Consider the following 24,755-nt stretch of genomic DNA (forward strand, 5'->3'; position numbering starts at 1 on the left):
CAGGCCCTTGCGAACAGCAAGTCGGGTGCTGTGTTCCTCCCTTTTTGTGATACGAGACGACGAAGCAAGGAGAGGCGTTGGGGTTGGGGTTTGATGTCAGGGCACAACTGTAACTAATTGCATTTGCCTTCGCGGTTGAGGGCGGGGCTAGCGAGTATGTTAATATAGGCAACGCAGTATTTGCTTGCTCCCTTTCAAGGGGCTGCGATCCTGTTTACAAAACAACTCTCATCTCACGATACTATACCGGCTATTGCGTGTGGCTCGACAAAGGATTTCCCACTCATCAATCCGACTGGCTGACTGACCGACGAGCATGTAATTTATGCGGCGTCGGAGCTATTTGCTGGGAGACAACAGCAAGTGACTAGGGATGGGTCGAGACTCTTGTTGTGTGATACCGAGGAGACGGTGAAACAAGCATGATATCGGGTTGTGACACGTTCCCGGCGCCGGAGTGTCCAGGAAGGCATCGGACGGGATGAGACGGTATGTGTGTGTGGAGGGAGTGGCGTGTATGTGCGTATGTGTGAGTGTGTGTGTGTTACATGGACGTTGCTGGGGCTCGCATGCGGCTTAACTCGGGCAATTAACAGAATCTTGGCCTAAGCTCTCCCACGGCCATGGCACTGGGATCCTGTTAGCTTCGGTAGCATGTGCGGCCCAGCAAAGACCCGGCGGTTTGGTAAACTAGGCTGAAGCTAACGACTCCGATCCCGCCTGCGCAGGGTGGTGCGTTGGTTCTTGCTTCGATGGCTGTGCCGATAGACAACCAACCACGTGGGGGCCAGGGGGGGCGGGGAAAGGGGTGTTTCTCCGGCACGCAAAGTCCATGCTGGGCTTTTGCTTGTATTCAGGCAGGTTACCCGGATTGGCGGGGTCTTTGTGTGTGTTTTGCTGCGTGTGCGGTACGAGGATGCGCATCATTCTGTTTGGTGCCTGCTGCTGCAGGTCGGGAAAAAAGGCTTGTTTGCCAACGGGCGTTGGTCTCAACCCCCCTGTTCGCCTTAGCTTCGTGTAACCACACACTTTCGGGATGGAGGAGACGGGGGATGATGGCATAACCGGCAAGGGGCAACACCGGGGAGAGAAGAAGCAGGAAAATGGCTTGGCCTGGGGTTCCCTCATGTCACACTGCCGGCTGTGCCACAGTCCTGTTGTGTCTGGGGAAACGCAGAAGCTGGGCGGGATTCGGGCGGCGAGCTGCAGGCTGGTGACACAGACGGGGAGTCGAGATCCTGTCAAGGGGAGTCGAGGTGGGACGTGTAATGCGGACTTCGGGTTTCATCTTTTTCGGGCCGTGGGGAAGTGCCGAGACTCGGGGCGATCCTGGATATATGCTAAACTCGGACGAGGGTACGAAGAAACGAAGGATTGCAAGGATGCCGTCATCCCTTACATACTGTGTAGATATGACCGCGGCGGCTGAGCAGTCGGGGGTTTCGAATCGCAGGCTGTTTAACTAGCGGTCGTTGACTGCCTCACTTACCTGCCTAGGGAAGGCATTTAGGCCGTTGATTTCTTGACTCGGGCTCAGGAAGGGAAGCACCAAAAAGCCAACTTCTACCGCTCCGCACCCTGCTATGTACTGTGGATGTAGTGTACGTCGTCTGATCCCGAAGTGCATATGCAACACCCCAGTGGAATCCTGGATAGATGAAGCGAGGAACGCTAGTTAACTCCTCCGCATGATGTGCGTTGTTAGTTGTGGTACAGTAACTCCGTTGCCAAGACGCACTGTACAAGACGTAAAGACATCCAGGGCGCTCAGCCCTCAAGTAAAGACACGGAACCTCCCGTCCTCACCTGGTGTCAAGGCTTCCAAAAATACTGTAACACAAGGATACAGATACCCTAGCTGAGTCCCAGGACTCAGTTTCTGCAGTCATTCATGGGTATGTAATTCTCCCACACGTTCGATCCGACAGAGTGACATCCACAAGTGCCAGGAATGCGAGCGTATGTGTGGTTATACGTATACGCACTGTGCTCTACTCGATTCCAACTAACGCGATTTACAGTGGTATCCCGGCGGTGCCCGGACCGTGCCGGGTACCTATCATGGAACCACTTCCTTCGAGCGTCGTGGATGGACAGATTACTTCGCTAACTGTACTGAGAAAGGTTTGCCCTCGTTTTACGGACCAGTAGAAGATACGATAGATCTTAATCTTCCTGCTGCCATCTCCCCAAGTCTCGACTCGACAGTAACCTGTCCTAGGTGAAGTACTTCGTACCGTCGTTTTATTCTGGGGAAGTGCCGGAAGTGGGGCACCGCATCGAGGTTCTTACCACTGGCAACCATCAACCACAAACGCGGATAGGTACGCGCACTTTCTAAATCACACATTCGAGTAACGCCATCAAAGCACTAGAGTAGGCTTTGGCATATCAAGTTGATTTTTACCAACCATCTGCAACGACGCAACAACGTAACCTCCCTCTTCGACGACAGAAAGCAAGTCTACCTGCATTGAAGGGTTTGCAGCACCGGAACTGGGACTGCACTTGACCCTGAGACGGTCACTGTATGTAACAACGACTCAAAAGTACAACGTACACTATAGATCTCCAATGGTACCAAATCCGGGACACGGAGGCGATGAGGGGGCGGGGCGCTCCCCCAAGGCGGAAGAGATCGGTGTTCGACCTGGGCCGGCTTATCTCGAGAAGGGTGATATTTTTATGACTTTAGGGCTACCCGACAAGTTTGTTATTGGGCTCGACACCATGGCGGTGACTACCAGCAAGAGCCTCCAAGGGTTTCGGGACATTCCGCCAGGCGCCCATTTTCTCTGGTTTCAGCAGCCTAGCGGTGTATCTCGGTGTGGCTATTGGTTCATCACCGAAAGCCAAGGGCAGATGCATATCAAGGAGTGGAACAGGTATGACGAGACGATGGGAGAGCCCACGGGCCAAACGGGCGCATCCAACGGGAGGGACGGGATGGGATCTATCTACCCAACGCTACAGCCATATACGCTCCATGGCCAAGGACATCAGACGCCAGTACCAGGCGACGAATTACCTCCAGATTGGGCGCAATCTCCCGGCCACCTCTGGCGCGCCTTAACCAGCGCCATATCAATCCAGTCTCTGAGCAGGATCACCGGGAAACAAGACAACCAGGACTATCTTATTGACTCGACGGACTCTGCGAAAGGCGCACTCCCCAGCACCAACAACGAGCTCAACTTCCTCTTCGCCCAAGACTTCCGCGACCTCCAAGTCCTCGACCTCGGCTCCGCCAAAGCCCGCGTCGCCGACACCTCGTCCCGAATCCACGCCTTCCTAACCAACACCAACACGACCACCAACACGCCCACCAACCCAACCCCGTCACAAACCCTCCTCGCCGAGCTGCAGTTCACCTTCCTCACCGGCACGCACCTCGGCAACCCGGCCTGCCTCGAGCAGTGGTGGAACCTGGTCCTCAAGCTCGTCCTGCGCGCCCACGCCCTGGCGCTCTCCCACCCGCGCCTCGCCGCCCAGCTCCTGCGCGCCCTCCACGCCCAGCTCTTCTACACCGAGCACTACTTCGCCCCCGCCGCCGCCGCCGCCGCCGAGTCCGAGTCCGAGTCCGAGTCCGCCCTTCAAGCCGACGACGGAGCGGACCGTCACGGGCCGAGTGGTGATAGGCCTGTCTTTGAGTACAAGCCGCTCTACTGGGGGAAGCTGCGGCTGGCGTTGGGGGAGTATAAGGCGAGGTTGGAGGGGTTGTTGGCGGGGCTGGGTGGTGGTGTTACGCCTGAGCAGGAGGCGGTTGGCGGTGTGTTTGGGGAGCTGGAGGCGTGGCTTGGGAGGAGGGGGTGGGAGCTAGGGGGGCGGGGTGAGCTGGAGAGGGATGGCGGCGGTGAAGGGGATGGGTTGGTGGATAGTGAGGATGAGGAGGATGAGCAGCCGGTTGTGGTGGAATTGGATGGGGAGGGGAGGGAGGTGGGGTTGGTTTCGTTTAGGGATTAGTTAGGGGTGTGATGGGAGGTGGAAGAGGGTGTTGATGGGGTGACAGCTAGGTGTGTTGTGATGACCGTTAGAGCTTGTTGGTTTTCGCTTGAGGCTTGGCTGGAACTCCCTGGGTTGCTTGGTTTGCTTGGAGTTCCCAGTTCTTAGCTAGGGCTAGATACGTCAACTCATGCCGTGGGTTGCGCAGGTCTACACATGAACTTGGAAGGACCGTCAAATACTATAGAATGTGGGAGATACCAGGGCTTTTCCAAACCCCCAAGGCTGAATGTCTTACAAACGGCTCTCAAAATGCTACAACTTCACAATCGAAAGGAGAGTGATGAATTAGCGGGTATCACAGCCCCAGGGGTAGTGGCGGTGACGCGAACGAGCACGAGGGTGTCGCGGCTTTATCTTATCGCCCGCTTACCCCCCTCCACCCTCTACCCCAGCAACGTCATCCGATCACTCACCGCACCACCCCAACGGCAGCACAAAAACAACAAACCCAACAACCCCAGCAACAAAAACAAACCCCAAAACAAACAATGTCCCGCAAAGGCGTCGGCCTCGCCGCCTTCGACCGCTCGCGCCTGACGTCGGCGCAGTACGCGAGCCACGGGTCGACGCTGCGGTCGACCAACGCGCAGGCGCTCGAGACCCAGCTGGCCGTCTTCCGCTCGCTGCTGCAGCAGTTCGCCCAGACGCACGCCAAGGACATTCGCTCGAACCCGACCTTCCGCGCCCAGTTCGCCCGCATGTGCGCCGCCATCGGCGTCGACCCGCTCGCGAGCAGCAGTGGTGGCGGCGGTGGCGGTCAGTCTGGTGGTGGGGTTGGGTCGATCTGGGCGCAGTTGCTGGGTCGGTCGGTGAATGATTTTTATTTCGAGCTGGCTGTGCGCGTGGTCGAGGTTTGTGGCGAGACGAGGGGGGAGAATGGCGGGTTGATTGAGCTGAGGAAAGTGCGGGAGCGCATCATGAGGAGTCGCATGGAGGGGGCGTCGGAGATTACTGAGTGAGTGTTTTCCTGCTATCGTTTCCTGCTTCTGGATGGCGAACGAGTAGGTGGCTGACTCGCCTGCAGAGACGATATCCTCCGCGCCGTGGGCACGCTCAAGCCGCTGGGGTCGGCCTACTCCATCATCAAGGTCGGCAGCAAGCCGTACATACGGTCCGTACCCAAGGAGCTCAACACAGACCAGAGCGCCGTGCTCGAGGCCGCTCAGGTGCTGGGCTATGTCAGCGTGTCGATGCTGATGGTCAACCTGAAATGGATGCGGGCGCGGGCGCAGACGGCGCTAGAGGACTTGATGGCCGAGGGCATGCTTTGGGTGGACAAGCAGAGCGAGGAGTGGGAGTACTGGAGTCCTGGATTTATGCTCGAAAGCCAGGAGGTTCCGGAAGAGACGGGATGAACCGCCCTCCCGGCCGACGACACATCAAAACGATCGAGAGCCAACGTACGGCACGAAGTACGCGCGACCACACCCCTCGGCCGTATGGCCTCCCGCCGCCGCCCCCCCCCCCCTGACGCTGGCCTGGTATTCGCGGCATCGTACACTGTATTGATAGGCCAGTGCTTCGAGCCCATGTGGATTGGGAAAGATCGGGGCTACAGCGCGAGGAACGGGTGGTCGGAAAAATGCCCCTAGTGGCCATTGCACACCGAAAGAAGCTAGGATGGCGTCGTTCATGCAAAACACAGTACAAGGGGGGCTATTCTTGGAGCCGTTCTCCGAGATGCAGCCTGGATCCCGAATCGACAGTTGGCTACCTTGGGAACCGAGGTTGTACCTGGTCCTTGCAGTTATCCTTTATGCCGCAAGCTTGGGATACAAGTTCAACTAGTGGCATGTCAACGCCGCGGGTTACGAGGTATCCAAGCTATTGTATTCATCTACCCTTGCCGCAAATCCTAGCCATATCTGACCTAAAATAACAAAACAACGAACATTATACAGGTATCCCGCCCCGCCCCAAACTCCCGCAAAGGAGCCTCTTCCAAAGGATCCACAAGCCGTCATAAGCTCTCGGCCCGCTTGACGCAAAACTATCCACCCACCCGCCATCCCATGGAAAGGAGGCGAGCCGTCAAGCAGCGCCATGGTCATATACTCATTCCACACCACTATCCACACTGACACCGAACATCAACACCGGGCGTTACCGCCGGCGCCGCCGGCCGCTCCCGTTTAGTACGGAGGGTTGGGCCCGATGGGCGGGTAGTCCGGGCGCGGCCCGCCGACGGTGGAGCCGCCGGGGGTGCGGCCGTCGCCAAAGTGCTTCTTGCGCAGGGCGGAGAGGCGCTTCTTCTTGGCGATGGTGTTGATGTAGATGCCGAGGATGAAGGACACGAGGTTGAAGAAGGGCATCCAGGCGCTCTCGGACAGGAACTTTTGCGCAAAGGCGAGGCAGATGGGCGAGGTGATCCAGCTGACGCGCATCACCTTCCAGAAGCTGGCGCGCACCGTCGCCTTGACCTGGTGGAACGTCTTGGCGCCCGCGATGAGGGACATGGCGACGAGGTAGACGGTGTTCTGGATGGGTGCGATCTGGGCGGGGTACATGTCAATACGGGCGCGTTCGGGAGGGGGAGGGGCGCGAGGCGGGGCAATGGATGGCTATTCAGAAAGGGCTACTCACCACCAGGTTGCTGAACAGAATCTGCAGGATCTTGGCCCGCAGACTGGTGCGGCCGCTGAAGATCTTCTGCAGGAGCCAGATCAAGAAGTGGCCGAGCGGGGCGCTGACGAGAGCGCCGTAGGCCGCCATCTTGGGCACGCGCGAGGTGAAGTAGTTGCCATGCTTGTTGCGGTCCTTGGCCAGCCATGACGCAATCAGCTCCTGGCTACCAGCCAGCGTGCCGGCCGTCAGCATCTTGGTGCGCAGGGGGTTGTCCTCCAGCTGCTGCAAGTAGGCCTAGAGGGGTGACAAGGCGTTAGCCAAATGGGTGGTCTCCCGCATCGCTGCAAATATGACGCATGGAAGCGTTCAGCGCGTGGCGCGCGGCGCGGGGCAACATACAGCAAGATAACCCTTGGTGCCCGCATTCTTCCTGCCGCCGGTGAGGGCAGTGCCGACAACGGCCGAGATGGGATGCTTGCCGGTGGTGCCGGGCAGGTTTCCATGAGCGGCCTCCGAGATGGCACTGGCTGCTGACCCGACGACGCCGCCCTTGTTGGCGACGTGGTCGAGGACGGCGTCCCGGACCACGTCCTTAACGGTTTCCCGCTCCATCTTGATCGACATGGCTCGCGATGGTCGTCAAATCGGCATCTAATGATAAGCGGGCCCTAATAGGGAGACCGGATTAGCCTCTTGCACAATTCTGGCCTTGTGTGCGGTGCGCAATGTGCCGACGATGCCGTGGTTGCGCCGGGTCAACGCTTTGTTTACAACGGGGATAACAACCGGATTGCTGGGGGGAATTGGAGGATTCGGCGGGTCTCGATGCACAGCAGCCTTCTTGGGCGTGTCCGTTGCGCTGAATGAGCGGCGAGACAGGGGAAATGGAGACCGACTCACTATTGATGGAGAAGAGACAACTGTTCGAACGATCAGGGTTGGCTGGGAGTGAAATGTGCTGTCGTCGCAAAATCTCGCCTTGCAACGTCGAGAACGAGTTGACCTGAGAATGGGGAGGCTGGTTTTTTGGATGGGGGACAGAGCTCCCCTGTTGCCGAGCGTCGTGGGCGTCGCGACTGGGCATGAGTGAGGGGCGCGTGTGGAGACCTGGAAAGCAGGCCACAGGAAATGATCCTGATTGGTCGCATCGACGAATGGCCGAGGTTTTGTTTTCCCAGCCAGCTTCCCGTGCTCCCTCAGCTGTGAAGAAGCACGGACAAGTCAGCAAAGCGGCAGGAAAGTGGCAGGACTGCCCCTGTCCGTGCAGGATAACCCTTGCCAATGTCTCGACCTCGGCCAGTTAACTTCCCACCACGATGCCGCTGCTGCTTCACAACCCGGCGACACTTCCATTGGTTGGGGAGGGTTTTTGGTGTCGTTATCCAATCTGTAATAGAGATCGGGTTCATTGTTCAGCGGAGAGAGCCGGGTTCAATTAAGATTTTTGAGCCGCATCCGAATGTCTTGGACAGCCGATCCTGATAATTCTATTGTTGATGTTGTTTGTTGTTGTTGATGTGGGGAAAGGGGGGTTCGGACGGATACTTTCAATTGACTTACTAGACTAGGTGCATAGCCATCGTCCCATTTTCTACCACTAAAGAACCGTCATGATATCGAAAGTTGAAAAGAAGTGCGGGTTTGATCCCTTCCTATCCCTCGAACCCATGACTTGAAGACTGGGGATGCCGCTCACGAACACAGCAAGGATACGATGTTTGACGAGGGCGTCTGGTATTCCAGCGGGAAAAAGTACCGAGCTCAGGTTCTCTACGAAGCACATGGCTGAGTTTTATAGGTTGTGGAAGGTCGGGGCCACTAGGTACTTGCATCGGCGGCGTTGAGGAAGGAAGTGGCGATGGAGAGCTTCCGTGAGTCCAGACGTGGAATCACTGATCCGATTATCTGTGCGAGTTTGCAGCCTCCGTCTCATCTCGGGCCCAGTCTGAGCTATGGAACGCACATATTGCTCGGACTACTGCAAATCCGGCAGCTGGTAGGTGACTGGTAACTACCCGCCATTGTTTCGCCATCCCATCCACCTGGTTGTCCACGCAACGTGCTGTGGGCTCTCTGCCCTTTTTACTGCATGTTCTACGGAACAAGAGGTTCTTTTAGCAGCAAGCCACATTGTTACCGGCAACCAAGTAGGATTTCTTTCTGCGCAGCATAACCTTTACCTGCAGCTCGCGGTCAACCAGATTGCCCTACAAACACTAGGTTTTTGCGACACCACCCTTCCCCGCCATGAACTCGATACCAAATACGACCGACGAGATGGATGCAGAAACCTCGACGACCGACAGCGGCGGGTCACAGCACATCGCTGCGACTCGCAGAATTCTACAAGCCACGGGGGCTGGCCGACCACGACTACCCGAACCCAACCCGAACAGTACCTGGATACCAGACTGCACCCACTCGATTATGGCGGTGATTTACGAAGATACTTTTCATTGCTTGCATTGCGGACAGCTGCCTCCGTCCAAGACGCTTTATCGCTGCGTCGTGGATAGAGATCCTTTGGTTTTAGACGCGTATCGCAGTGGATGTTCGGTAAGCCGAGCGAAGCAACCGTGGGAATACGTCGCTGATATCGGTACCAAACAGGTTGCTTTCGACTCTATTGGTCGCCAGTTCGAACAAGAAATGAAGCTTGGAAAGTCTGGGGCCGATGCCCGAAGTACCAACAACCCTCTGGCCGAAATGTCCACGGAACAGCTTTCCTCTTACACTCCGGAGCAGCTTGACACCCTGATATCACAGCGTGATAATGTACGGTCTATAATAAAAGCCATACTCGACGTTCCTTTTCTGACCTGCTGTATAGGTCCGCAACGCGATAGCCAACGAGCGCAGCATATTTGAACACCGCACGCCTCAATGCGCGAGAGTCAAATACCCCTACGACCACAAGCCGTGGGTGCCCGCGCCAAAGTCCGAGTGCCAGTATAAGGTCTGCCATTCTTGCTTTAAACTCGGATACCAAAAGACTTGGGTCAGCCTAGACTCTGTATTAAAAGGCGATGTATCGCCCACTGTTGCAACCGGCTTCTCCTTCAGTTTCAACCGTGCCAGGCCAACCTGCGACGCCGACATGGTTAGGGATATTGGGTGCCGCCCTATTTCACTGGTAAGAGGAAACTTTATACCTCATGACAATCTTGGTGCCTAACCGCCCTCAGCCTCAACCTCATCCACCACTAGCGAGCAGCTAGCACCACTGGCGAGAGCAGCCAGATGAGTAAAGTAGTGATTTTTTACGTCTCTACGGCACTACCTTTACAGCCGTACGTTGCTTTCAATGAGTCAGCTTTCATGTCTATGACACTTAGCAGGCTGCTTTTTATAACCTTGTATTAAGAGAGGAGTGTGTTAGCAACGACAAACATTTTTGGTGGGAAATCTTCGGGAGCTTTGGAATGACAACTTAACGATCTAGCGGCCATATTAATGCCATAGGCACAAAGTGATGTATAGATAGAAGGCAAAGTCTTCACAGGAGCCACATCTGGTCGAGGGCATTTGCAACGCCAATACGGACACATGCCGTGGTTCTGATTATTGTGTTATTTAAATCGTGCCGCACCCCCATCGTTCGTTGTTTTTTTTTCGATTAGAGAGTCCACAATATCACATAGGAATCGCCTTCATCTCCTGCACAGTGAAATGCTTCCGCATCTTCTCCGCCCCAAGATCCCTCACCTCCTGGTCCAGATGCTGCAACAACACATCTCCCCACGACTCCATCTTCTCCTTCAAAACCCCCAACTCCAGCTCGCACTCCCTATCCCTGCACCGCCGCAGATAATCCGCCGTCTCGTCCATCCCGTCATGAATAACCTTGTGCTGCCGCAGCAGCTCGCACTCCTCCGCCTTCCCCTTCCTCCCGCCGCCGCCGCCGCCGCCCCCTTCCTTCCCACCACCCGGCGGTGCAGACGTGGTGGCCCGGAACTCGGGCATCTTGCGCCCCAGAAGCGGGTACAGGTGCGTCTCTTCGATCGAGTGGTGCATCTCCAGGTACCGCGCCAGCCGCAGCCCTTCCTCGATGAACTGCTTCAGCGTCATGCCGGCGGGCCGCCGGTTGGTGGCGCACGCTGTTTGGAGCGTGTTGTACATTTGGCGGAAGTGTTCGTGCTAGATAGGGGCGGAAAGGGAGGGGGGGGGTGGTTGTTAGTGGGGTTTGGTGTCTGCGTGGTGTTGGGGGGTGGGGGGGGTGGGGGTAGGAGGTACATACAAAGTAGTCCATTTGTTCGGCGAGGCGGTTGTAGATGCGGAATTCTTGCGGTGTTAGAGGGGGGAGGGCGGGTTCGGCGGGTGGCTGCTCTTCCGGTGCGGAGTCGGGCCTGGCGGTCGGAGCCGGGCTGTCGTTTGCCGGCGGCGTTTCCGTGTTTGTGGGGACTGCTTCCCCGGGGGTCATGTCTTGAGACATTGTTGCGTCGCAGGTTTGGGGTCGGCTGCTCCTGTGGGCAGTCAAGGCATAAAGCGATGGGAATAGGGTTGCAGAGCGTGTGGTTGGCTAGTTAGTAACTGGAAGTATTTTGAGAAATTGACTTTGCAACAAATTGGTGAAAAGGAAGTGAGAGCTGTGTCTCAAGATATACCATCTGGTGGAGGGATGGACCTTGGCATCTCTCTCCGTACTGCAAGATGCCTCTTTTGTACCTGAAACCATCCCCATTGGCTGTTGTATTTTATCCCGTCAGCCATTAGCAATCAAGCCACTAGCAAAGCACTCTGGTGGCTCCTTAACCGCGCGGTGACCGTTTTTGTCTCGCCACACTGGGCAGGGAGCCTTCGACCGCGCGGGTACGATGGCAACACAACCCCTGGTGTGTAGAGAACCAGGACAATACAACCTGCAGGACTTCAGGGTTTTGGCTCTCATTATCATTAATTCGTTAAGCTCGTCGTTATCTATCGCCGCTGCTCCATCGGTACGGCTCTGCACCTGGAACGCCGCCGCCGGTGGCCAGGGTGTCCCAAAAATGCATCCACCGTCTTGAAGCACATCGAAAACACCGAAATGTCGTCCCAGCACCTGATCACCGATATTCCGGCTTGAGCGTCCAAGTTGCTCGCATGCTCGACCCGCGCTTCTCCATCTTGGCCACCTTGCCCAGCGCCGCTTTGAACGCGTCTGCCTGCCGAGAGCCGCTGCAGAAGCGGTTGAAATGATCTACTAACAACTTCGACGGCACCTGACCATTGTGCCGCTTGATGAAATCCGGTATCATTTTCTCGAAATCCTTCGCCCTGAGATTCTGGTCCGCTGCGCCGGGTGTACCCGGCCTTGAGTTGCCGGGACTGCCCGAGCCGAAGCCCTGACGGTTCGCAACACCAGCCGATATGCCAGACGAGCCCGGCCCCCCGCCCCCACGCCGCGTATTGGTAGGCCGGCCAGCTTCACCGACTTCACCAGTCCACGTCACGGTGCCGATGGGTACGTTCCGGGCTTGCTCGCCTGCCCGCCGTAGACCGAGGGCCGCCTGTGCGGCTATTCGGTTGGCCTCCTGCTGGAGCATTTTACGATCTGCCTTGACGGTCTTTTTGCCGTTGATGATTTCGTCGTGCTCAAGCAGGCTGTGAACACCGGACTTGGCGAAAAGCCCTTCCATGAGCCTGTCCTCCTCGTTGGCGGGTGGTGCTGATGGATCTTCAAACGTCTCGAGGCTAGCAACTCCGTCAATTTTGCGGAGGTCATCTTCCCTTTCATCTGTGTTGCTAGCCTCAGTTTTGGGTTGTCTGGTGCCGACTTGATGAGGCCTGAATGGCACAACATCGTGTCCGGGCACGATGAGTTCCTTCGGACCGGAGCGCTTGAAGTTCTTGACATCGCTGCCTTTGAATAGCTCACTCGTCTCAGTCACACCATCCTCATACGAGCTGAGGCTGAAAAGATCGTGCAAGTCGTTGAGATTAAACGTCGTCTGCTGCTTTGGGTCTTTTAAAACCTTGTTTGAGAGGAACTGCTTAAAGATTTGGCGGTGGTATATCTTCTCCTCAATTGTTCCGGCCGTCATCAGCCGGTAAATGGTAACCTCCCTCTTCTGGCCCAGCCTCCAGGCCCGCTCTCTCGCCTGCACATCCGTAGAAGGGTTCCAGTCGGGGTCAAAAATGATGACGCGGTTGGCTCCCGTAAGATTGACGCCCAGCCCACCGACTTTTGTCGTCAGCAAAAATACGTCGAGCTCCGGGTCGGTATTGAACTGGTCGACGAGGGTTTGACGCTGCTTAACGGGTGTCTTGCCGTCCATGCGAAGGTACCTGATATTGTCTAGTCGCTGAATAAAGGATTCGATGACGTCTAGCATTTGAACGCCCTGGGAGAACAGCAGCGTCTTATGCCCTAGGCGCTTCCACATCGGGAGTAGCGACTTGACGACTGCCATCTTGCCCGATTTGCTGTCGTCACCCCACGTGTAGCCAGGCTTGTTCTTCAGCCTCGGATCCAGCAGATCAGGGTGGTTGCAAATCTTGCGGAGAATATCGATGCCATACAGCGACTGCCGTGTCCGGTTGAGGATAGATGCCATATCCTCAGACTTGAGGAACAGCTCGTATGCCCCCCGCTGCGACTTTGATAGCTTGCAGAAGAGCACCTGCTCACTTTTCTTGGGAAGGTCAGCGGCGACATCGGCCTTTAGGCGCTGGAGCAGATAGGGGCTGATCGCATCCTTGAGCGTCTCAGCGCACTTCTGCGCAGTCATGATTTGCAAGTTTGTGGCATTGGCGTAGCCTCCGAGCTTGATTGGTATCTCGAACTGGTTGCGGAACGCGACTAGGGTACCGAGACGCATGGGGTAGACGAAGTCAAATAGGGACCACAGCTCAGTCAGATTGTTCTGCATTGGGGTACCAGATAGGATGATGCGGTTATGTGTGCGCAGCTCCTTGCAGTAGATCGTGATGGCTGTGTTTGGGTTCCGAATCTTGTGGCCTTCATCGAGGACGGCGTAACCCCAGTCTACGGGGATCAAGACGTCACCATAGGTCTGGAGACCGGCGTATGTGGTAACCAGCACATGGCCCTGCTTGACCACTCGGTCGACGATCCTCTTCACGGTTGTGCTGGACCTGCTGGGCTTTTTCTCCTCCCAGTCATCCACATGGTCTTCGATCTCACCCTCATCACGAACATTCAACATGCCGCTTCCGGATGAGTGCAAAATAGAGACGCGGAGTGGTGGCCACCAGCGATGGAACTCATTAACCCACTGGCGCAGGACGGTGGCTGGGGCAACCACAATGACGGGTTTGTGTAGCTTCTTGCTGTAATGTAAGGCGGCGATGAATGATATTAGTTGGACTAGGGGATTGTGAGTTTTGCGTCCCGGTGAACGGCAGCAAGCGTGTTTAGGCAAGACAGACCTGTTTTACCCAGCCCCATCTCATCGCCAACAATGCCGCCGACCTGTTGGGCGTACAGCTCTGCCAACCATTGCACGCCGGTCTTTTGATAGTCGAAGAGAGAAGGGTAAATGTCACCCGGGAGCTTCAGCCCGTTCTCAAAATGGTGATCTGGCTCATCCGGCGACGGCTTGAGCCATTCCTCCACGCCGTCTGAATCGTCGTCAACGGACTGGCCCACTATCTCCTGGCGGCGCCGCCGCGCCCGGCTTCGTCGCTCGGTCCAATCGTTCAGTCTCTGCTGGTAGACAGCCTCGTTGCCATCATCTATGTTGCTCAGATCGACCTTTTCCCCGACTTCTTTGACGGCCTTCCCTCGCTTCCGCTTCGGAGTGGTGTCCGTCATGTCAAAGTCATCGGAAGGAGAAGATTCGGGGCTAGCTGCTTCGGAAGCAGATCCATCTGGCATGAACTCGTCATCGGACTCGACGGATGGTTTCTGCAGCTTTTGTTTTTTCCGCGGCCGAAGAGAGAACTCGGATTCTACGGCGGAACTGGACGGCCCCTCATTATCCTCAATGAAACCGGGGAGTCTAAGATTTTGGTGGGAGCGGGGACCTTCGCCAGCCTGCTCCTCGAGTTCGTCCGCAATAGCCTCATCCTCAGCATCAATTATGGCATCAGCGAGCTCCCCCTGGACACCGCCGGGTCGGGGTCCGCCAAACGGAGCGAAGGGGGTGATCTTTCCGGTCCGTATAAGATACTCGCGCTGGTTCTCCCCGGGAAGCTTTCCGCCGGCCGCAGGCGCCTGGTTGTCTGATGCATCTTGCTGGTTTCGCTGCTCGATGCGGGCATTGAAGTCGGCAATGTCCTTTTCACAAATTTCCATCTCTGCCTCAATCCTGGCAATTTCTCGCTGAATTCGTAGCGCCGCCGCCGGATTCGCTTGTGCGGCACGGAGTTTCTGCTGCTGAGATTTTCGTTGACCCTCCAACCTAGACTTCGATAACTCGGCCTTCTCGATGCGCTTTTGGTCCCGTTTGTCCTCGGCTTCAATCAAGGCGCGACTGGCTTGAAAAGTGATATCCCGCTCGAGCTCATCCTGATCTCGGACATTTTCGGTTAGGAGCTTGAGTGCCGATGCCTCATCATCCGTGGCCGCTTCGTCGTTGCTTGGGGACAAGGTCGCATCCTCAATGGGAGTGGAACTGGCGGCGTCGGTCAACGCTTGAGGGACATCTGAACTTTGAGTGGAATCCATTGCGTTGTTGGAGAAGGAATGGTCGGCAGGTCGCACGGGTCGAAGAAAGAGGCAGACGGGCAAGGATATAGTTTTATTGAACGATGAGGCAGACAAAGGCACACTGCGCACTTGGGAAAACGAGTGCTCGTGAGCTGAGATCAAGGCGGGCACATCCTGGAGACAACCAAAAAAAATCGTGTCTCAATGTCAACGAAAAATGATCGAGACGGTGATGACAAGTGGGTCTTCCAGGCAGCCGGCGATGGTGTTGCAAAATGAGGCGTCGAGGCGAAATGAGTCGCGAATAGCGCGGTGGCGTTACGGCACGTAGTCACGTGATTTTAATGGATGAATGACGCACGCAAATTTGCGGGTCTCATAGTCTTGGCATCGGGGAATTTGAAGCGGCGCGTGCTTGAAAATAGTTATTGTGGAGTTGAGTTCTTTGTTTGGGGGGACTTCCGTTTCCCTGAACAGAGTTACCGGCGCAGACACGCAGTATGGGGTTGTGACACTTTAGCTAGGTATTCCGGTATAGATGAGATTACACCATGCGTGGTGGTAAAAGGATAGAATTCACGAGTCTGGCTTTCCCCAGTCTAGCACCTGTCGTGGTTCCCCTGGGATAGAGTACACTTCGAGGGAAGTGATTGCTATCCCTCACGGCGTTCAAAGCCAGACGGGTGATGCTCATCGCTCGGGCAAGTACTCCATCCCGTAAACTCAACCTGCGCGGTTTCCAAGGGGCGCGCGGGCCCAGTCCTTGGCTCACAAGGCTGAGGTACCCGTCCAGGGGTGTGGAGAGGTGTACATACATACATACATCGATGCGGCAGGACCCAGAAAAGCATCTTCATAACCCCGAATGGTCTTGCAGGGCGGGCCGGGCTGATTACCGGCAGCTTCGGTAGAGACGCTGCTAGATATTGGAGGCAATCTACCATCTTGGAACACAGGCAGGGCCTTGGACGGGTGGCGATTTTCGACTTTGTTTCCCTCTCCCACCATTAGCTGCAACGTTACGCAACCAAGGGTCTGCCCCTGTCTGATCAGGATATCAAGCCAGGTCACTCCAGGTCCAGCGACGGCGCAGCACTGTGTGCCCTTCCGGAGGGACTCAAAACTACCCCCCGATACCCGAAACTTGGAACCGCCCGTGGAGAGTGCGTGTCGCCGGCGACAAGGCATTCCGCCCCAGCCACATCCAGACTGCCGTCCCCGCCTTTAAGGGGGGTTCGAGGAAAATGCAGACCAACATTGGCGCCCAATGGGGGCCGGACACGCGCGACTGCGTCCCTCCTGCCCCGACGCCGCGTTCCTTGCATGCCGGCCCTTCATCTCTCTCCCTTCGTTCACCGCTCCTCTGAAGAAACTCCTCCTTCCTTGAATCCGGGGCAAGAGAAGCAACTCCAGATTCTTCCCGAGACAGATCCGAGGCGTCCCGAATAAGGCGACACCTCCGCGACTCCAGGAGACACTGTGGTCCAGGTTTTGCCATCCCGCCGGTACCAAGCTGTTCGGCGTTCCCTTCTCAGGCCACCACCCACTGCCAATCCGGGATGTCTGGTTCGTTGTGGGCTTAGCGGGTCCCAAAATATTTGTCTTATGATGGGTGATATAGCCCTGGCCAAGGATTAAGCCGTTCCACTCTTGCAGAACACCTGGGCGAGCCGTCTTTCAAATCCTCCGGCTTTCAAGGCGTCACCTGAAGCTCCCATTTTCTTGGCCAACCGGGCCGCTCCTGGTTGGGAATCGAGGTTTCCAAAGCCTGAGGAATGGAAACCGTGATTCACTCGGGTGCTCGGGATGGCATCGGGTGGCGTCCACCCCACGTAGGGATGGTTTGTCAAATGCCGTGGATAAAAAGCAAGTGAGCAATACCATTCCGACTGTCGCAAGACCGGGAAACCTTGCAGCGTTTGGCCAGGGCCGCTAAGCCAAGTCCAGGCCCTTGGTGATGTGCCATGGCAGCCTCGCGCTAATTCCGCATTGACGGAGATCCGGGTCATCTTCGAATGCGCTGCGGGAGTTGGGTCTGCGTCAAGTCGGGAGGAGACGTGCAGTCGGCGCAGGCTTTGAATCTGCCCCCCGAAAATGCAGGTCCCAATACCCGGCTGGAGTGGCCCGGCGGCCAGAGGTTCCAATTTAAACGAGACTGAAGCACCTTCTTCATCAGGGAGCTCCCAACAGTAAGTGTATGAGTTAGAATTCTCCCGTGCAGCAGCCTAAGTTGACCAGTGTGTAGCCTGACGCATCAACATCGGCATCAACATCAAATCGGCACTTTAAGCGAGGACAGGCGGATCAGATTACCAATTGCTGTCCCGCTGCATGCGAGCATGAAGCCAGACATTGTGGCCCTAATCTCCGATTGGGTAGCTGCCCGTTTGTGGTCGCAGCGTTGGGCAGCCCGTGGCTCGCTTGAGCGTATGGTATGTGCTGTGGGATGCAGTCTGCTTCGATGTTTCGACGCCTCGGCCACAGCTCCGGACGAGGCTGGGATTGGACAACGGAACGCTTTCATGACTGTGCCTGAAATCTGCTTGCCGCGCCTCCAGGCCTGGCGAGGAGGCGACCTGCTAAACTCGGATGGGCCAAGCCAAGTAATTTGTTGTTTTTGTTGTGGGTAGCGAAGGAAACGAAAAAGCCGAAGTCGCTCGCATCTCAGCGCATTTGACAGGATGATCGGTACCGTCAATAACCGCGTCAAGTAGGGCCCTGCAGCAAACACTGACTTGCCGGAAAGAGATCGGCGTCACAGCCGTGATGCGAGGAGGTTGCCGCGATTGAGGCGGATGTAACTCGACGTTGCCTTGAGCTTCGCTTGACTTGGTCGCCCAATGCAAATCTGGGCGCGATCAAGACCAAGACCGTCCCCTCGCGGGCGTGAGTAAAGAGAATCATGCTATTCTTCTGCTGGTGACCTCTTTGCCGAGGGCTTCTCGAAAACCATGTGGATTTCCCGGCTCCCTTTCAGGTTTTCGGCTTTGCGAGACTGTCTTGGACCTTGCGTTCTTGTTGAGGTTGGGGTTTGGAGAAAGCCAATGGCGGTCACCGACTCACCTGTCAGGACAGGGGCTGGGACGGCAAGCGCAAGCTCTGGGGTTCCGGCAGGGCAAGTGGGGAGACCAGGGTTAACTCGCAGCGGCGCGATTGTTTGCCTGAAAGGAGGACGAAGACCCATGCTCCAGCTGTTTCGAACTCTCAATTCGGAAAGAGCCCTGAATGCAGAACGTCCAAGAAGGGGTTTGAACACAACGCTGTTTCTGTCGAAGTGTTTCAGGTCCGACAAATCCATCTTGTCCCGTCATGCGGCGATTTCGGTATCTTTTCCCTCGAAGAAGCCAGCATGTTTCATTCTACAGGGATCTTAGCCCAGGATGATGCTCGAGAGAATTATCAGTTCATCGTCCAAGTTAGTTACTGTGTTGGTACCTCCGCTAGATGTACCGTGTAGATATACATGGAGGCCGCGCTGCCCGCTCGACTGCGCACTGTGGTCGCCGTGTTTGGGGGGGGTTGGGCTTGGCGGCGCTCGGGAATGACGAGCTTGGAACGGGCCAACGACACGCGCCTTGGTTCAATGGTCTTCATCGGTTCCATGTTCTTTGACTGCAAATCACCGAGTGCGGTCCGCCAAGTCAGGCCTTGAAAACTATCGGCTACTTCCGTCAGGGTACCACAATGGTCTTTGAGAAGTGCAACACAAACCAGGCAGGCAGCAGCAATGCGAGAGAACCACAACAAGTGCGCTGTCAATTGTGGCAGGTATCCGAGACTGAGTACTTAGGTCTTGGCGAAAACCGTTACACTGCTGGGGTCATCTGGAGGATCGACATCGGAATCGACATGGGATGAAGCGAAGCCGCCCATGTCACTTTCAAACGAGCTCTCCCATTTCCTCCGCAGAGCAGGCCACAAATTTACAAGTACATACGAATATTGACTTCGAGACTCGCAAGGGAGGAGAACGGTGGGGAATTCAAGTTTTTGGTGAGGGCCCGCCCATGTAGCTAAACATTAATGGTTTGGTAGAGGAACAACAAGCGCATTAGAAACCGCTCCTCCTGCATCAGGCTTGATTGATGCATGGTCGCAGACCGTGGCCGACTTTATCGCAGACGAGCCCCTGACTAGGCCAAATCGCACACCCTTTCCCTCTTCATAGTCGTCCAACCCATGTTTATCCCGAAACCTCCAACCCCAGTACTATGCCTCCCATAGAGATTAAACAATCTAGGTCGTCATCATCACTCGGCCGTGTGTACTCCGGTGGTGGGCCGGTTATCATATGCATCATCTCTCCCACCAAGTCCTCTCTATGCCTTGGGAACCAATGCTGCGAGAAAGAGAAAAAGAAAAAAAAAGAATAATTAACATAGGGGAAGTAAACGAGACAGGTATCTTTGGCGGTTTCTGGGTATCTCCAACATTAAACCCCGCCTCTTCAAAGTAAAGCCAGGACCAACAGAGCCAATTGGCCAGGAAAGATTGCGTAGGAGAAACAAAACCAAGCGTAGCCTCAAGGACAAGATAATATAAAATAATGAGTGGAGTAGAGACGGGTTAGTGGTGGAAGTTAGATGTGAACCGCGCTATGAAGCCGCCACCAGCCGCCATGCGCCTCGCTGAAACAGATCTTGTAAATGCCGAAGATTCTTGGGCCGAAGCACATGTGGGCTTCGAAAGGTTGATGGGCTTGATTTATGTCGATTATTTTGACTTCCGATCTTGCCGCTGCTGGGTCTTCTCGTGTCGCGTGCCGGAAGCTGCCGCCTCGGGGTGTGGGCAGGTGAAGTGATGCGGGGATTTCGTGGCCGCTTGTAGAAGCTGCTGGTGTCCATGCTTCGAGAGTTGTCGTGTATTTTGTCACGAGAGCTGTGACGGATAAACAGTGGTGTCCCCTGCCACAGGAGCCGAAGCCCCTGGCGGAGACAGCGATTGCTATAAGTTCTCGCCCGGCAACTGCGCTGCCCGTTCACGACAAGCTGCCGGTGTAAAACCCGTGCCGACCTTGTTGGCGATTATGCGCCACTTTTCGTTTTCGTAATCCTGGAGTGCCGTTTTGAGCTTCTGGTCCTGTAGTTTTGCCATCTGTTAGTCACTGGTGCCTCCCTCCGTTGGTCCAGGGGTTTGCTCTGCGGAAACACACTGACCGTCTCGTCTGTCCACTGCGTTGTCTTGGCCTTGAGTTTCGTACAGTACCGCACTTGGAGGGTCCCACTCGATCTTCCGGGGAAAAAGTCGGCAATTTGTTTCCAGGTTAGGTTTTTATTCTCCTTGAGGTCGACCAGGAGTTGATCATCCTCCGGGGTAAATTTCAGCTTGGGACCTCTCGGCCGCGGAGCGGGTGCTGGCATCCCGATCTGACCCACCATGCTCGGGGCTCCTCCGCCGCTGCTATCTCCGTCCCGTCGCATGACTTTGTTAGGCGGCCCGGTGTCTGGCAGCCGATGGTGGTGATGCGTGGGCGGGGCGGAGGCCTGTGCGTAAGCGGTGCCCATGGGTGTCTGCTGCATCGACTCTAGATCGCTGTGTTCGAGGTCGGGCATGCCAGGGACAGAGAGGTCGAGGTCGTCGGGCCGTGGCCGCTTTACTCCCGCAGTATGGCCGTGTGTCGGAGTTAGAGATGGATAGAGGGGTGCCACAGCGGTGTGGGGCGAGGGACCGGCGCCGAAGTGCGACGGTCCCGGATGCCCCATATGCCGGGCCGACGGGTGCCCAGCCAGGTGGCTCGGATCGGTGAGGATCGGATGGGGGTGGTGGGCGGCGTAGTGTTGGGGTAAACCGTGGTGAGATGGATGGGGAGCGGGTTCGTGAAGAGAGGACGGCCCGGCATGCTGGAGCGAGGCTCGATGGTGGTGCGCGTCATATGGGTGCGGAGTCTGGGCCTGCTCCCCCGGATGCGGGTCTTGCGGCGCGTAGTCGACATTGTAATCCGGTCCTACTCGGTAGTTGCCCGCCAGCGTGCCTCCGACACATGGGTTCCGCCAGAGCGAGCCGCTCTGGCTGGTCGCCGGACTCTGAATCGAAATAATTTGTAGAGGTCGAGCCCCGTGGGGCTACTTCGGCAGAGATACCGGTACTTGACCCGGATTTGGGACGTCTGATGGGCCGACTCTTATGATTTCTCGTGGGCTGGCGTGCTGTCGGTGGCCTGCGTTGAAGAGTAGACGGTGGCTGAAGCAAGACAGAGATCATGTGGCGTCGAGGTGTCGGATTCCGGGGGGTATGGTGGCGGGCAGTGGCAGGTGGGCTGCAGCGGAGGTCTTGTGCGAAGTACGCGTTTGGGCTGCGGCGAACTATGCGGACAGCGATGGTAACCTAGGTGCGCCCCCTCAGCAACTCATTGCTTTTGATGACCTGCGCACGCGTGTGACTTTCGTTGTCGTTGACATGTATTGGCGGTCGGTGGGCAGGCTCGGGCAGGTCGTTGAGGCCGACGTCTTAATCCTCGACTACTTTGCGCTTCGTCCCATAGAAGTGCAGGCAGGAATTTGGAGTTCAGAGCAACCGGCAGCGAGTGTATATGGTATTATACCATCTGATATTTAGTACCGTGGACCAAAACGAGAAGAGTCGGATTCCCAGGGCCTGGGGGTGGGAGTAGGTTTAATACCCTTTGCATCACTCCACATCAAGCACATGAGAGATTGCCAAGCGTGCGACGAAAAAAGATGGTTCCTGAGCAGTGGCGGAACTCAAGTGGCCTTGACCAACGATGACGGTAGCATAATTTGAGGATCTTATGCCATGGCCTGGCAGCCGGATATAGAAACAGGGGCCCAGCCCTAGCAATGATGCAACAGGGTAGGGGGCCATGAGCGCCCGGGGGGGTCGATGGAGGAGGAAATCCATCAAATCTGAAAAACCCCAGTGGATTAACCGAAAAGAGGAGGAAGCCGGGCCAGGGTATACAAGACAGCCCCAAGACAGTCATGGCCTGGAAAACGTATGGAAGGATACAAAACGGCCAGCCAAATGGAGAATATATTGTGAAACAAGCTCTTACCATGCAGCTGGAAAGAGGGCATGACGACAGCCTGGCTTTTGGGGGTTGCTGCCAGCGCCCGGCCCATCGAATGCAGCCGCGGCACTTGCCTCGCGGCTAAGCTTGGTAACAGCAACCCGCCGTTATTATCCTCTTGCCGGCCGAGTGTGGAGGATCTGTGGGAAAAGCTGGGCTGGACCGGGGCAGAAACATCTCGGCATCACAGTGACCAGACCGACTCGCACAGACCAGGGGAAGCCATGGCGGCCGACTGGGTTCCGCAGCGCGACGGCGCGAGTGCTCGGGAAAAACGCTGCGGGAGCACGACGCACCCGCTGTTGACGCGGGATGGCGTGTGGAATATTTTGTGGAGCGAGGCGCACAGTCCTGGTCGGAATGTATCCGTACCAAGACGCTCATTCGAGCCTGTTGGGTGGTTGGGATGATGTGGTGACGGGCAGGTAACTGGTCGAGTTTTCACCGTTGTGTCCAAAAGAAGGTATAATAGAACCGGGGTACTCTATATCAGGAACGAAACGAGATCGGTGCCCTGGCCTGCCATAGGGCCACGGGAAGAGAGGGACGTGATTAGCTGCCAGATTGCCGAACAGGGGACAGTAACAAGCAACGTACCAGGCAAACCCATGGCGAGAGCAGGAGCGTCAGTTATCGCGTGGACTGCTCAATGTAACCCACACCACAGGCCGAGAAACCTCTTCCCAACAGCGCTGCCCAGGAGAATGGCAGGTATTGGCAGCAGAAAAACAGCCCCTTGGGCATCCGGTGGGTACGTTAAGAGCGGAAGGCCACCGCTCATTGCCAACCCGACTCGAGGTCGGATGATGGGAAAAGCAGCGGAGCCGTGGGCTATCAATCGAGGGGAGTCGCATCGTGGCTTGAAGAGGCTTGGTCTCGGGGAGCCCTAGATTACTCCTCAATGCTGCGGGGGGCCTTTGTCCCTGACCCAGTTAGCTCGGAGTGTGAACACTGGGAAGCTCGAGAGAGTATGCCTTGCCTGCAAGTGTCCACAAACGCAGGACACGGCGATGCTGGTCATCCCACCCGTAGTGGGAATCAACGCCGGCAAGGGAGTGGGAGAGTCGCAACGACCCCGGAGTGGGCGATGCTTGGCGACCAGGGTTTGCGGAAGAGCGCGACGGCGCGTCAGGCGACGGACGCTGCGGCCGAGCGCATGAATAAAAAGCGTTTCATTCAAACCTTGCAATTAAAAGTAGTTTTATGCTTCCGCAAAGCGATGAAATTGATGCCATCTCGACCTTCTAGAAGCTCCCGGTAACGTCAACCTTCGGGCTAGGGCTGATGACGGGAGCGCCGCGATCCTCGGGCTCGCCAGCCCGGACGTCACGAGTGTTTGAGCAAGGGTGAGCAACTTCCGCTTGAGCATTGATCCTCCGCCTGGGTCGTGCCTGTTCAACTGATGGGTTGGTAAAAAGGGGGGGGGGATTTCTTAGTAGTTGTAATCTATCAGCGGGAGTTGGAAGCTGAATCAATTGCTCAGTGCGTAAAGATTGGAAAAATGAAAACCTGAGGTCCCTCAGGCACGAACGAGAGTGCTCCGAAGACAAGTCGTCACGATGCAAGGCTCCTTCCGAGACATGTCTCCGATCATCCGCACAAGACCCACTCCAGGTCCCGCTTCGTCGCTCACAGCCCCTGCAATCAAGGTTCACAATTGCGGTCGTGGAATGAACATGGGTCGATCGAAGACGCCATCATCCACGGGAGCGTCTCCGCACCATCAATCTCGTGTTTGGCGGACCGAGCCGGCGTTCAGTTGACGAGACGAGGACCTCTGATAAAGTTGGTCTTTTTGGTGACCCGTTACAGCAACTGCAAGGTGCTCAAAAGTGAGAGAATCACTAGGATCAAGGGCACTGACAGAATCTTCCCCTGATCCCCGTGCCTCCTCGCAGTGCTTCCGTCCTCCACAGTACCTACGCTTCTCCGGAGCTCGGCTCAGCTCCTGATCAACGTCGGGTTTGACTCGGCCGGGACGGTGGTGGGGTCTTTCCCCAGATCGGAGTGGCCGCTGCGCCAAGGCCATCGCTGCGCTCCGAAAGGGGGACCACCCGAACACAGCAGCCCTGCCACCTGACCCTGGAGCCTGTTCAGGCCTGTTCTTCCTGGGAACGGCCGGTCAAAGCTCCGGCGGTGGGGGAGGGGCTGAAGAGCTCATCCAACACCCCGGCCCTTGTGGGAGGAGGCTGGCAGACGACCGACATACAAGTACACATGTTCATGGATCCATCGATTCATCGATGGAACTGCCCTGGTTCTTCACTGATAGTAACGGCTTTGCTAATGGTACCTGGACACGATCGTTTAAAGTCGACACCATCAATGTGCGCTACCACATGTCCATGACTAGGTATACATATCAAAATCCTGGATCCTCTGTGCCTCTCTCCCGAGAAGCTGAGCTTGCGGAAAGACGTTGCTCGGAAATTTACCCTGCAAGGGGGGTTGCCTTGGCATGCGCATCACAAGGCAATGACAATGCATGGAAAACAGGATCGAACCTTCGAAGCTTTTACGAAATTTCGCAGGCTCTTTGTGGACTGCCCACGCCTAGCAGCCCCA

At 56.3% G+C, this 24,755-nt stretch overlaps 7 protein-coding genes across 7 annotated transcripts; 3 read left to right on the top strand and 4 right to left on the bottom strand.

Annotated features, from left to right (window-relative positions):
- The first annotated feature begins 2,400 nt into the window (after nucleotides 1-2,400).
- On the top strand, nucleotides 2,401-4,061 carry B0H64DRAFT_167410 (AAR2 protein-domain-containing protein). Its single transcript, XM_062798709.1, has one exon. The coding sequence runs from the start codon at nucleotides 2,575-2,577 to the stop codon at nucleotides 3,961-3,963; it is 1,389 nt and encodes a 462-aa protein (XP_062659823.1). The 5' UTR covers nucleotides 2,401-2,574; the 3' UTR covers nucleotides 3,964-4,061.
- A 346-nt stretch (nucleotides 4,062-4,407) lies between these two features.
- On the top strand, nucleotides 4,408-5,474 carry B0H64DRAFT_167423 (EAP30/Vps36 family-domain-containing protein). Its single transcript, XM_062798710.1, has 2 exons — nucleotides 4,408-4,960; nucleotides 5,030-5,474. Exons 1-2 carry the CDS (start codon nucleotides 4,494-4,496, stop codon nucleotides 5,358-5,360), a joined length of 798 nt encoding a protein of 265 aa, XP_062659824.1. The 5' UTR covers nucleotides 4,408-4,493; the 3' UTR covers nucleotides 5,361-5,474.
- A 663-nt stretch (nucleotides 5,475-6,137) lies between these two features.
- B0H64DRAFT_442623 (uncharacterized protein) lies at nucleotides 6,138-7,194 on the bottom strand (the record flags this gene model as incomplete). The annotated part of the gene is made up of 3 exons (XM_062806657.1): nucleotides 6,138-6,497; nucleotides 6,589-6,864; nucleotides 6,970-7,194. 3 exons carry the CDS (start codon nucleotides 7,192-7,194, stop codon nucleotides 6,138-6,140), a joined length of 861 nt encoding a protein of 286 aa, XP_062659825.1.
- A 2,082-nt stretch (nucleotides 7,195-9,276) lies between these two features.
- On the top strand, nucleotides 9,277-9,777 carry B0H64DRAFT_442624 (uncharacterized protein; the record flags this gene model as incomplete). Its single annotated transcript, XM_062806658.1, has 3 exons — nucleotides 9,277-9,345; nucleotides 9,401-9,684; nucleotides 9,756-9,777. The coding sequence occupies 3 exons, from the start codon at nucleotides 9,277-9,279 to the stop codon at nucleotides 9,775-9,777; spliced, it is 375 nt and encodes a 124-aa protein (XP_062659826.1).
- A 317-nt stretch (nucleotides 9,778-10,094) lies between these two features.
- Nucleotides 10,095-11,204, bottom strand: B0H64DRAFT_475137 (uncharacterized protein). The gene is made up of 2 exons (XM_062808084.1): nucleotides 10,808-11,204; nucleotides 10,095-10,707 (listed from the first exon to the last, which is right to left on the bottom strand). The coding sequence occupies exons 1-2, from the start codon at nucleotides 11,000-11,002 to the stop codon at nucleotides 10,204-10,206; spliced, it is 699 nt and encodes a 232-aa protein (XP_062659827.1). The 5' UTR covers nucleotides 11,003-11,204; the 3' UTR covers nucleotides 10,095-10,203.
- A 139-nt stretch (nucleotides 11,205-11,343) lies between these two features.
- On the bottom strand, nucleotides 11,344-15,431 carry B0H64DRAFT_342499 (SNF2 family N-terminal domain-containing protein). Its single transcript, XM_062801259.1, has 2 exons — nucleotides 13,942-15,431; nucleotides 11,344-13,879 (listed from the first exon to the last, which is right to left on the bottom strand). Exons 1-2 carry the CDS (start codon nucleotides 15,179-15,181, stop codon nucleotides 11,616-11,618), a joined length of 3,504 nt encoding a protein of 1,167 aa, XP_062659828.1. The 5' UTR covers nucleotides 15,182-15,431; the 3' UTR covers nucleotides 11,344-11,615.
- Nucleotides 15,432-20,035: 4,604 nt separating this feature from the next.
- B0H64DRAFT_461385 (MYB DNA-binding domain-containing protein) lies at nucleotides 20,036-22,416 on the bottom strand (the record flags this gene model as incomplete). The annotated part of the gene is made up of 5 exons (XM_062807502.1): nucleotides 20,036-20,242; nucleotides 20,320-21,186; nucleotides 21,705-21,757; nucleotides 22,176-22,271; nucleotides 22,404-22,416. 5 exons carry the CDS (start codon nucleotides 22,414-22,416, stop codon nucleotides 20,108-20,110), a joined length of 1,164 nt encoding a protein of 387 aa, XP_062659829.1. The 3' UTR covers nucleotides 20,036-20,107.
- Nucleotides 22,417-24,755: the final 2,339 nt, after the last annotated feature.

Source organism: Chaetomium fimeti (assembly GCF_033439085.1).
Source record: "Chaetomium fimeti strain CBS 168.71 chromosome Unknown B0H64scaffold_4, whole genome shotgun sequence".
NCBI lineage: Eukaryota > Fungi > Ascomycota > Sordariomycetes > Sordariales > Chaetomiaceae > Chaetomium > Chaetomium fimeti.

Excerpts from the sequence above, each read along its gene's own strand:
- B0H64DRAFT_167410 (XM_062798709.1), top strand. The coding sequence starts at position 2,575 with ATGGTACCAAATCCGGGACACGGAGGCGATGAGGGGGCGGGGCGCTCC.
- B0H64DRAFT_167423 (XM_062798710.1), top strand. The coding sequence starts at position 4,494 with ATGTCCCGCAAAGGCGTCGGCCTCGCCGCCTTCGACCGCTCGCGCCTG. Across the intron at positions 4,961-5,029 it reads GGGGCGTCGGAGATTACTGA|AGACGATATCCTCCGCGCCG; the intron begins GTGAGTGTTTTC and ends ACTCGCCTGCAG.
- B0H64DRAFT_475137 (XM_062808084.1), bottom strand. The coding sequence starts at position 11,002 with ATGTCTCAAGACATGACCCCCGGGGAAGCAGTCCCCACAAACACGGAA. Across the intron at positions 10,708-10,807 it reads CCGAACAAATGGACTACTTT|CACGAACACTTCCGCCAAAT; the intron begins GTATGTACCTCC and ends GCCCCTATCTAG.
- B0H64DRAFT_342499 (XM_062801259.1), bottom strand. The coding sequence starts at position 15,181 with ATGGATTCCACTCAAAGTTCAGATGTCCCTCAAGCGTTGACCGACGCC. Across the intron at positions 13,880-13,941 it reads GATGGGGCTGGGTAAAACAG|TCCAACTAATATCATTCATC; the intron begins GTCTGTCTTGCC and ends ACAATCCCCTAG.